Raw genomic sequence first — 12100 nt, forward strand, 5'->3', positions numbered from 1 at the left:
CCATCTCTGGCAGGTCCTGCAAGACACCCTGCATGATTAGACCATGCTTGGCCGGAGTGCGGGTGGGCATGGGGGGAGCAGTGGTCTTGTCACGCGTGTCATGGGGAACCACAACTCAGCAGGGTCTCACTTCCTCGCCCATGGCCGCACTCTACCCCAGCGACCTCCCTTTCCTCTGAGCTGCCGGCCACGTTCAGGACCCTTTGTTCAGCCAAGGTGAGGGGTCACAGGTCTGGCGGTCCTCCTCCGGTCTTCTCCCACTCCTGGCAGTTGTGCTTGCGACTTTCTCCTTGATTGTGTTCCACGTGGTGCCAGGGCTATCCCATTAATGGTATTGGAATCGGTGCAGATGTGGCGCTGATATTTCTGTCGTAAAAGTCCACACATGCTCCGCTGGTGTCAACACTCAGCCTCAGAAGCGGAGAATCCAGCCCACTAGATTTTGCTTTTGATCTTATCCAATCTAAACAACTTGCTTTAAAAGCCAGGTTTTTAGCGCATATGTGAGAATTGTATTCTCATGTCTTCACTTCAACCTCATCTCATCTGCAACTTTAACACCTAAAATGTAAGCGTCTATTGCTGTACACTTAAGCAAATATCTATTCCCATGCATATCAGAACCCTTTTAGACAGCAGCAATCTCATCAATTCCTCTTTCATCTTCAAATATTATTTTCCCCAAATGTCTTTAACATTTATTGTAACCTATTATTAAATTTTTATTTTATTCAAGCTCTTTACACTGCATCCCAATTTGCGCTGTTCATCTGTCAGTAATAGGCACACGAGAAATGGGAGAATTGTTCTTTTGTAAGTTGAAAATATATAAAAAGCACCACATAAAGTAATTATTTTCATTAAGTAATTATTTAACATAGGTTCAGGATGTTAGGACAGGTGATGTGTCAAAGCTGCAGCATGTGGGAGCTCCTGGATAACATTGATCCAGTGTAAACATGTATGCAGTAAGTGTTTGCTGTGATGAATATAGGATTTTAGATACATTGAGTCAGAATTATTTGGTAAAGTAAGGGTAAAAGCCTGGGTTAGTGTGTGTTTGACTACTGATGTCACGTTTTTAAAAGAACCTTGGTTTGAAAGGCAACAGAGGCGACAAGGGGTGCAATTGACCGTCATGAAAAGCTTGGGCTAATGCAATTTTGTTTTGATTAAACAATTCCCTGGGGAGTTGATTAGATTTCAATTTGGTGAGATATTGGGCTGGATTCTCCGATCCTGGGATTAAGTGTTGAAGCCGTCGTAAACGCCGGACCGTTTTACGACTGCATCATCTGGCCCATAGGATCAGCGATCCTGCGCCGTACAGCGGGCCAGCACAGCACTGGAGCGCTTCACGCAGCTCCAGCTGCCGATACGGGTGTGAACATGGTCGTCGCAAATTCGTGCAAGCACGCCTTGGCCGGCGCAAGTCCGCGCATGAACGTGGTTGCCGTCTGCGTGCCGACCCTGACGCAACATGGTGGAAACCAACAGGGGCCCAGCGCGGAGGTATATAGGCCCCCACCAGGATAAGCCCGCCTGCCGATTGGTAGGCCTCGAAAGCGGGCTAGGCCACCGTGGAGCGCCCCCCCCCCCCCCGGAGTCGGATGCCCCTTCTCCGTCACCAGGCTGCTCCCCGCAGCCAGAATGCTGAGGACCCGCCGAGTAGGACCACACAAGAACGACGCTGGCAGGACCCGGCCCATTGCGCAGGGAGGATAGCCGTGGGGGACGGCTGCATTGAACGCCGAACACGCCGGCGCCATTGGCGGCGATTCTCCAGTCGCCGGAGAATCGGCGGGCCTGCGTCAGAGCACCGTCGCGGGATTCGCGGTCCGATGATTCTCCGATCCAGCGCGGGATTGGAGAATCCCGCCCAGTGTCTTTGCTGGGTGGAGCTAAGGCATCAGGCATTTTGAGCTTTTTCAGCTGATTTCTGATCTGGCTGAAGCTGAGACCAAGTAAGGCAGTTTATTCTCACTGTAAATTAGCTAAACGAGATTAACTGTATTTAAAGTGGTGTAGACTTGTCTGAGGACAAGGGGGAGCTGAAACAAGCCAGCTGAAAACAGCTTTTAAAGATATTCAGTCAGAGTTTTTGTCGAGGTTCAGACTAGAGTCAGATCTGTTCTGTAAAGCAGCGTCAAAAGAGCTCTTTCTCAAAGAATAACTTCGTAAAGCAAGCGTTCTTCTGTGCCATTGGTATTTAGGGTGGACAGAGAGCTGAGATGGTCTATTTTCTTTTTGTTTAAGTGGGAATAAAGATAGCAAGTAAGGGTATTGTGTTCACTGTGTTGAGTAGTATTGTTTAAGGGGTAATTGTAAGCTATTTTCAGGTGTGATGTTAAAGACTTACATCCTCACAAACTCCAGTGTGAATCCAATTATAATCCCTATCTCACTCTTTGAAATTCTGAGGTAAGCCTTGCACCCCAGCTGTGCCTACTTTCTCTGTCAGGCTATCTATCAACTGTTCCCTGTGAAATGCTGATGCCTTTATACTCTGGCTTGACTTAATCAAAATTTTCCTGAGAGTTACTACCAGTCTCAACAACTGGAACATGTATTGAACTAACACTGTTGCTTCTCACAATCCAAATCTTTGTCCAACTATTGTGAATCCCACGTCTGACACTATTGTAAGATTTGGCCCAGAGTCACAGATTACCTAAAGATGGGGTGGAAGTGACAGGTGATTTTAGAGCAGTTTTTAAAGAAACAAAAATTTAGGTATGATATGTCAATTAAATAGGCGGCAATTACATAACCAGTAACCGGTAAGAATGGTTACTGGCCCTGGATTGGATAAATGGATGGGGGAAGCAGGCGGCCTCTGATCTCTGTAGTTGGTGCCAACAGTATCCTCAGAACGGTTTACAGGTCCCATATTGGAAAAGCAGGTGAAGCTGATCCACATAGCTGGTGGTGGTTGTCTCTTCTGCTGTCAGTCTTCTTCAGATATAAAAAAAAATTGTTCACGCGGTGCAGGCATTGTTAGCTGGACTGGCACTTATTGTCGTCCTCTAATTGCCTCGGAGAAGGTACTGGTGATGAACCACCTTCTTGAACTGTTGATGTCTGTTTGGTGCAGGGACATTCACAATGCTGTTAGGAAGGAAGTTCCAGGATTTTGACCCTCAGTTTTTGACCCAGGGACAGTGAAGAAATAGCGATTATAGTTTCATGTGAATATGGCATGTGACTTGGAAGGAACTTGCAGGTGTTCCCATGTGTGTGCTGTCCTTGTCCTTCGAGGTAACGGAGTCGAGAGTATTCCATCACACACCTGACTTGTGCCTTGTAAATGGTGGACATGGTTTGAGTAGTCAGGAGGTGAGTTCCTCGCTGCAGAATTCCCAGCTCTTGTAGCCACAGTATTTACATTCTTCATCCAATTCAGTTTCCTATCCATGCTGTCCCCAGGTTGTTGATGGTTGGGATTCAGCGATGATAATGCCATTGAATATCATTGGGAGATGGTTAGATTCTCTCATTGAAGATGGTCATCACCTAGCACTTGTGTGACGCAAATATTACTTGCTGCTTATAAGCCTAGGCCTGAATGTTAGGTCTGGCTGCATATGGACATGGGCTGCTTCAGTATGTGAGGAGATGCAAATGATGCTGAACATTGTGCAATCATCAGCAAACATCCCAACTTCTCACCTTCCGATGCAGGGAAGGTCATTGTTGAAGCAGCTGAAGATGGTTGTGCCTCCGACACTATCCTGAAGAACTCCTGCAGTGATGTCCTAGGACTAGATGATTGACCTTCAACAACCACAACTATCTTCCTTTATGCCAGGTATAGCTCCAACCCGTGGAGATTCTCCCCCCCTCTTTCTCTCTCCCTCTCCCCTCACCCTCTCTCTCCTCCCTCCCCCACCCCCACCCCCACTACCACTTATTCCCATTGACTCTAGTTTTACTCTGGCTCCTTGATGTTTGGTCAAATGCTGGATTGATGTCATGTCCAGTCATCCTCGCCTCTTCTCTGGAATTTAGCTCCTCGGTCCATGTCTGGCCCTGTTGGAACTCAAAACGGGGTGTTGATAAGCAGGTTGCAGCTGATCAAGTGCTGCTTGATAGCACCTTTCATCACTTTGCTCAAGTGATAGTCTGAAGCCAACATGGATCACTGAAACACTCTTTCCAAAATGTTTTTTCCCCTCTTGAGATCATATTGATACACCTCTTTCTTCCTGTTTAACCTTTACTCGGGCAGTTGGGTTACATCTGGGTCATGTAATTCTATCTTATCAGGCTTTCGGAATGTCTTGTTTCAGAGCAGTACTGGAGTCCTGTCCATGCCAGAGATAACAGGCCTAATCTATCTTGTGTTTGTCAGCGCAACAGGCTGCTATGCCAACTTGCTTCATAAGAGGGTGAGCTATTTCTATAAATTTCAGTATAGCTGTCAAGATTTTATCAGGTTTATTAAACAGCATTACCTGGAGCATGATGGTATATATTTGCCTGAATAGGTGGAGCTGCAACAACACTAAGAAATACTACACAACACAGAGTACATAGAACATATAACAGTACAGCACAGAACAGGCCCTCCGGCCCTCGATGTTGTGCCAAGCATTGTCCGAAACTAAGATCAAGCTATCCCACTCCCTGTCATTCTGGTGTGCTCCATGTGCCTATCCAATAACCGCTTGAAAGTTCCTAAAATGTCCGACTCCACTATCACAGCAGGCAGTCCATTCCACACCCTAACCACTCTCTGAGTAAAGAACCTACCTCGGATATCCCTCCTATATCTCCCACCCTGAATCTTATAGATATGCCCCCTTGTAACAGCTACATCCACCCGAGGAAATAGTCTCTGAACGTCCACTCTATCTATGCCCCTCATCATCTTATAAACCTCTATTAGTCTATTTGATTGGTACCCCTGTGATTTATTTCAGTATCCAACCACTCCAACACAAGTGCTTTGTGCAGCATTACATATTATTTACAGAATAAACTGTCTTTGACATTATCTCCTTGTCTTGTGCCACCCAACATCAAGGATGAGCAACAACCATGGCTATGTTGTTACCAGCAAGTTACTCTCTTAAGTTGCAAGCTATTCAGATTTGAACATTTGCTGCTATTTCTTTATAATTGGTTGGTAACAACCTTGAAATTCCCTACCTATCATTATTCTGGGTGCATCATCAGCAGGACTTCAGTGGTTTAAGTAGAAGGATGAGAAGGAATCTGTAGTAACAGTGCAGCTTGCATTGCGCTCATCTGTAGAATTATATTGAAATAAACTTTGCTCAGGCAGCCTATTTCAAACTCAGCAACAGTTTATGCTTTCAAGGAGGAGAGGAGTGGTTTATATAAATGATTTAGACTTGAATATAGGAAGGTTCACGGATGATACAAAAATTGGTGGGGTGGTAAAGAGTGAGGAGGAGCCTTAGATTACAGAAGGATATAGATGGGCTGGCCAGAAGACCCCAAGAAAAGTTTTGATGCCGTGGTGTTTGATGTCCTGAAGGTGACACCAGAAAGTTTGCTGTGAGTGTAGATGATTTTTATTTCTAGATTGGTTTTTAAAAGCCGAATGAACAAAGTGTTTTGCTTGACTAGACATTGGACAATGTTGAAATTTCTTGGGCTGAATTTTATAGTGCATCTGATCAGTGGCAAATGGAATTCAATCCGGGTAAGAGTGAGATGATGCACTTGGGCAGAACAAACAAAGCAATGGAATATCCGATGAACGACATTACTGTAAGAAGCACTGAAGACCAGAGGACCTTGGTGTGTGTGTGTACACTGGTCCCTTAAGGTAGCAGGTGAATAAAGTGGTTAAGAAGGCATATGGTATACTTACCTTTATTAGCAAAGGCATAGAGTTGAAGAGCAGGGACGTTATGCTGGAACTTTACAAAATGTTTGTTAGGATACAACCTATTGTGTGCAGTCCTGGAATCTACATTATAGGAGGGATGTGATCGGACTGGAATGCATGCAGAGGAGATTTACCAGGATGTTGCTTGGGCTGGAGAGTTTTAGTTATGAAGAGAGATTGGATAGACTGGGGTTGTTTTCCTTAGAGCAGTGGAACCTGAGGGGAGACATGATTGAGATGTACAAAATTGTGAGGGGCATAGATAGAGTAGACAGGAATAAACTTTTCCCTTGGGTGGAGGGAACAATGACCAGGGGGCACAGATTTAAGGTAAGGTGCAGGAGATTTAGAAGGGATGTAAGGAAAAACCTTTTCACCTGGAGGGTGGTAGGAGCCTGGAACTCACTGCCTGAAAAAGATGGTGGAAGAAGAGACCCTCGTAACATTTAAGAAGTATTTAGATGTGCTCTTGCAAAGTCTTTTTTTTTTTAAATTTAGTGTACCCAATTCAGTTTTTCCAATTAAGGGGCAATTTAGCATGGTCAATTCACCTAGCCTGCACATCTTTGGGTTGTGGGGGTGAAACCCACGCAGACACGGGGAGAATGTGCAAACTCCACACGGACAGTGACCCACAGCCGGAATCGAACCTGGGACCTTAGCGCCGTGAGGCAACAGGGCTAACCCACTGCGCCACCGTGCTCACTCTTGCAAAGTCAAGCGTACAAGGCTGTGTGCCGAAAGCTGGAAAATGGAATTAGAATAATTAGGTGGTTGTTTTTGACCTGTGCAGACATGATGGGCCAAAGGACCTTTTCAGTGCTGTGGACCTTAATAACTATATCGATCCCTTTCATTGCTTAGCCATTTGCAAAATCTGGAACCTTTTCCAACCTTAATGTTTCACTTCTTTCTATTCCTTCTGGTTTACTGTTTATGCTGCCGTAACATTTCACCACTTGATTCCTGACTATGTTACTTGCAAAAGGTCCAATTTCCTGAGGTCATGAATGTAACTTATTCCTGCAGAGAAGTAGCAGCTCCGAGTCTCTGAGTGAGAAAGCTTCAAATGATCCCAAGAAAAGTTTTGATGCCGTGGTGTTTGATGTCCTGAAGGTGACACCAGAAGAGTTTGCTGTGAGTATAGATGATTTTTATTGTTAGATTTATTTTTAAAAGCCTACGAACAAAGTATACACACACACACCACCCTATACATACATCCTATACACACACCGTACACATACCGTACACACACCCTACACACACCCTACACACACCTACACACACCTTACACACTCCTACACTCGCATCATACGCACATCCCACACTCACACCCTACACACATCCTACACTCACGCCCTACACACATTCTACACTCACACCCTACACACATTCTACACTCACACCCTACACACATCCTACACTCACACCCTACACACATCCTACACTCACACCCTACACTCACCCTACGCACACATACCAAATACCCAGCACTAGACAAAGAGATTACACACAATTGGGGAAGTACTTTCAGAAAAAAGGCACCAGCGGAAGGTTGAATTGATTAATATTTTGCTGAACTTGTGAACTTGGGCGGCACGGTGGCACAGTGGTTAGCGCTGCTGCCCCTCAGCGCTAGGTAACTGTGTGGAGTTTACACTTTCTCCCCGTGTATGCATGGGTTTCCTCCGTGTGCTCCTGTTTCCTTCCACAATCCAAAGGTGTGCAGGTTAGGTGATTGGCCATGCTAAATTGCCCCTTAGTAACAGGGATGTGCAGGTTAGGTGAATTTTAGAATTGCGGGGATAGGGCGGGGCAGTTGCCCTGGTGGGGTGCTCTATCAAGAGGGTCAGTGCATCCTCTTTTTAAAAAATATATTTTTATTGATGTATTTGTAAAATTTTATAAAAAGAACAGTAAAGATTAAACATTAACATGGTGAAAAAATGGACATTTCCCCAATTGGCTCTATCTTCACAGCCCACATGCAATAACATAAAACAACACTTACCCCCCTCGGAAAGCTGCTACTGCCGACATTTGAAATTTCTCCAAGAAAGTCGACGAAGGACTACCACCTCCGGGAGAATCCTAGCATTGATCCTCTTAATGCAAACTTCATTTTCTCAAGGCTACGAAACCCAGCCATGTCATTGACCCAAGTCTCTACACTTGGGGGCTTCGAGTCCCTCCACATTAAAAAGGATCCGTCTCCGGGCTACTAGGGAGGCAAAGGCCAGAACGTCGGCCTCTTTCACTCCCTGAACTCCCGGGTCTTCTGACACTCCAAAGATCGCCACATCTGGACTCGGCACCACCCGCGTACCTAGCACCATGGACATTGCCTTGGCAAACCCGGTGCATCGATGAGCTGATTGGCCTCCTTCTGCACTGAAGAATTTATGTTGTTCTATGCTACTGCCAGTATCGAGCATTAAATGTTTGTTTTGATATTCTGATCAGATTCTCTTAAATTTCAAATTTTTAAAAAAATTGTCCCAGTGGATCGCAACGTAAATTTACATTGGAAGTTGAAATGCAGCACAAACTGTCAGGCAAATAGAATCTGATGTAAATTTTTAGCTTTGCCATTTATGTATATTACTCTGATTGCAAAAGGAATCAAATTCAGCTAATGCCTTCTTGGTTTTGAATGCTAATTACATTCCATATTTTGCATACATTATTAAAATATTCAATTTTGGCTGTAGCAAAAGCAGCTGTTTTCTTCAGGCACAATACTTATTAAATCTAAAAATATTTTCCAACATAGTCACCTCTTGCATTCATCTTTTCCTCAAAGCCTTCCTGCAATGCATATGTCTGTGAATACAGTTTTTGATTAGTGCAATGAGCATGCTGAGGTTTTCAATTGAACATCTGAAAATAATTGTTTTATGTTTACCTCAAGTTGAATTGAATTGTTGTTATTGAAGTGATGTGTAATTATACTACATATGTGAACTTGTATCATATCATCTAACATTTGCACATTTGTTTTATAAGGTTGGTTAAGATGTTACTTGTTTGTCACATGAATCTAGTTGTAGAATATTGATTTACGAAAGAGAAATCATGTTTGACAAACATAGAGTAGTTTTTTTTAAAGATGTAACTAGCATAATAGATAAGGGGGGTACCGGTAATGTGGTATATTTAGATTTGGACCCATTCTGCCTGTGGCTCTCACAGCCACCTCCTCACACATTCTCTGTATTTGCCACCCAGTGGTAGAATAGGACGTTCAGCAGCATCCCCCCCCCACCCGCAGACGAATGCCAAGATTAGCTTATCAACCCCGGTGAAGAAGAAAAGAAGGATTTGTGGACAACAATTGGGAGTGTCCTGAATAAGAAGAGGAACCCGGGCAGAATGTTCATTTTAATTGTCTGCATCCTTCCCGCTCGTGATAGTGGAAGTGAGCTCCACCGTTGCAGATCCCTCTTCACCTCCTCCACTAGGCTGGAGAGGTTGCACTTGTGGAGCAATGTCCAGTTGTGAGCTATTTGTATACCCAGGTACTTGAACTTGGTTTGAGTCAGTTTAAAACGTAGCTCCTTCAGCTCTGCTCTTCCCCCTGGGGGTTCACCGGCAAGATTTTGCCCTTCCCCAGGTTGAGTTTGTAACCTGAGAAAGCTCCAAACTCCTTGAGGAGCAGATCATCTTTATAGAGTGAAACTCTGTGCTTCTTACCCCTCTACGGTTGCCCATCCACCCTTCCGACTATCTAAGATCTTTCACCAGGACTTTAGCATCAGTGTTCAGGAGTGAGATGGGCCTGTTTAACCCACACTCCGTCGGTTCCTTGTCTTTTTTGGGATCAATGAGATTGAGGCCTGTGCTAGCGTGGGCGGCAGGGCCCCCTTCGACAGCGAGTCATTGAACATCTCCTGCAGGTGGCAGGCCAGTATTGCCGAAAACCTTTTGTAAATGTCCACCGGGAACCCGTCTGGTCCCGATGCCTTCCCTGAGTGCATGGACTGCATCCGTGATCTCATCCTGCACAGCGGTGCTTTGGGCCAGTGTTTCTCGTCTTCTCACAGAACTGGTACATCCAGTCCGTCAAAGAACTGTTCATTTCTAAGTCCTACTCCGGAGGCTTGGAGTTGCACAAGCCCCGGTAGAAGTTTGCAAAAGCTCTGTTGATCTCATTCGGAGCCACGGCAATCCTCCCATTCCATCCCTAACCTGTAGTATTTCTTTGAGGCAGTCTGTTTCCTTAGTTGGTGTGCCGGCAGGCAGCTTGCCTTTTCGCCATGTCTGTAGAAGGTTCCCCGTGACTGACTGAGTTGGTGGACTGCTTTCCAGCGGAGAACAGTTCAAATTCCGTCTGTAGTGCTTTCTTCTCCACCAGTAAGACACTCACCACCCTGACTTGGAAATATATCCTTCACTGTCACCTGGCAACATCCTGGAATGTTCTCCTTAACAGCAGAGTAGGTGTACCTACACCTCAAGGACTGCAGCAGTTCAAGAAGCCAACGCACCACCAGCTTCTGAATGGCAACTAGGGATGGGCAATAACCAGCGACCACCCCCCATCCCGTAAATGAAAAGAAAAGTAATTCCACGGTCTGGGCTGTGGAGTACCGCCTTTCTTTCTTGCTCCTATAAGGTATTATTTCCCCCGATCACAACCTTCAGTGCCTCCATCCAACAACATGGAGGGTTGCCGGTTACATAACCCTCGATGGCTTGTGATATTTTTACATAGAATGCCTTATCAGCGAGGAGGGCCGTGTCCATGGGGGTCGCTGGGCCAGGCCTGCCTCCAACTTAATGTCCATGTAGTATGGAGCATGGTCGGTGATTACTATCGTGGAGTATTCCGCCCCACTACCCCGAGATGTACCATTTCCTGACTATGAAAAAGTCTATGCATGGTAAGCCCTGTGCATGTGGGGGAAGAAGGAGAACTCCTTCTCTTTCAGGTAGTGTGACGGGGTAGAGCATACCAAACCACACCTTGCTCTTGAACAGTGCGGTTTTGGTGCCATTAAATTCTGCCCTGCATTTGGCTAGGTCTGCCCCAATGTCCTGGTACAAGCGGATGGTGTAATCTTCCCACTCGCACGCCCTTGTGTTTTTTGCCCACTTCAGGATCCGCACTTTGTCCTGGAATCCATGGAGCCTCATTATCATTACGCGTGGTGGTTCCCCTGCCTTAGGCCGCTAGTGGAGCGACCTGTGGCCATGGTCCACCTTCGGGGGCTTGGCGATTCCCTGCTCTCCAACCAGCTTCCCAAGCATCGCCGCCATGTACTCTGTGGGGTTCCTCTTGCCCTGTGCCCTCCGGTAGCCTCACGATCTGCAGGTTCTAGTAGCACAACCTGTTTTCTTGGTCACCAACCTTTTCTCTCAGGGCCTTCTGAGACTTGATCAGCTTCAGCTTCGAGAGCAGAGATCAGGCCCCTCTGGTCCGCGGTGACTTTTTCTGGGTCCCGCACCGGCCTCAGGCCTCCCCTCCAGTCTGCCAATTGCTTCTCTTATAGGGCCATTGTCGCCTCTACTGCTGACCCTACTACTGCCAAGAGGTCATCGCTGCCCCATGCCTCTGGATCTCAGTGGGAATGAACTCCATTGCCTGGGTCTGCACTGGTGAGTCCGTTGGGTCAGCCATGGCTGGCTCCATGTTGCCATATGGCCTTCCCTGCTCCGAGGTTGAGCTTTCCTTCTCCCTGCCTTTTCTGGCTTTATTACTGGATTGCTGGTTCTTTGGCATTCTAGCTGGCACCGCGGTGGATGGGGGGTTAGATTGGGGAATTTCTTGCCCTGGTTGGTGCCGGTTTGTTGGGTTGAAAGGCCTAAGCCAAAGTTCCTAAATGAGAGCTACCTTTTGTGCGACCTCTTAGCTCATGGCCGCAACTGGAATTTCAACCTACCCAACTTTGCAGATGACGCAAAACTTGAAATGTGAGTTGTGAGGATGGTGCAGAAATGCTTTTGAGGCATTTGGAGAGGCTAAGTGAGTGGGCAAACATTTGGCAGATGGAATATAATGTGGAGAGATGTGAGGTTTCCACTGTAATAGGAAGAACAGATATACAGAGTATTTCTTAAATGGTGAGAGGATGGGAAATGTTGAACTTCAAAGGGACTTGGGTGTCCCGTTCGTGTGGTGAGCATGATTTCATTGAATAGCGGAGCATGTTCAAAGGGCTGAATGGCCTCCTCCTGCATTTTGCTATGTCCTGAACATTAATTCCACTAATTCTAAGATATGTACAGTGGCTATTA

The 12100-nt window shown here is 46.0% G+C and overlaps 1 protein-coding gene across 4 annotated transcripts in view; it reads left to right on the forward strand.

Annotated features, from left to right (window-relative positions):
- ralgps2 (Ral GEF with PH domain and SH3 binding motif 2) overlaps positions 1-12100 on the forward strand; it is a 646420-nt gene that overhangs the window by 207292 nt on the left and 427028 nt on the right. For all 4 annotated transcript variants that reach the window (XM_038795105.1, XM_038795106.1, XM_038795104.1 and 1 more), the window contains one exon: positions 6890-6997. In XM_038795105.1, the coding sequence (XP_038651033.1) occupies positions 6890-6997 (108 nt within the window). The remainder of the gene's footprint in view (positions 1-6889; positions 6998-12100) is intronic.

The sequence above is a fragment of the Scyliorhinus canicula genome, chromosome 4 (assembly GCF_902713615.1).
Source record: "Scyliorhinus canicula chromosome 4, sScyCan1.1, whole genome shotgun sequence".
NCBI lineage: Eukaryota > Metazoa > Chordata > Chondrichthyes > Carcharhiniformes > Scyliorhinidae > Scyliorhinus > Scyliorhinus canicula.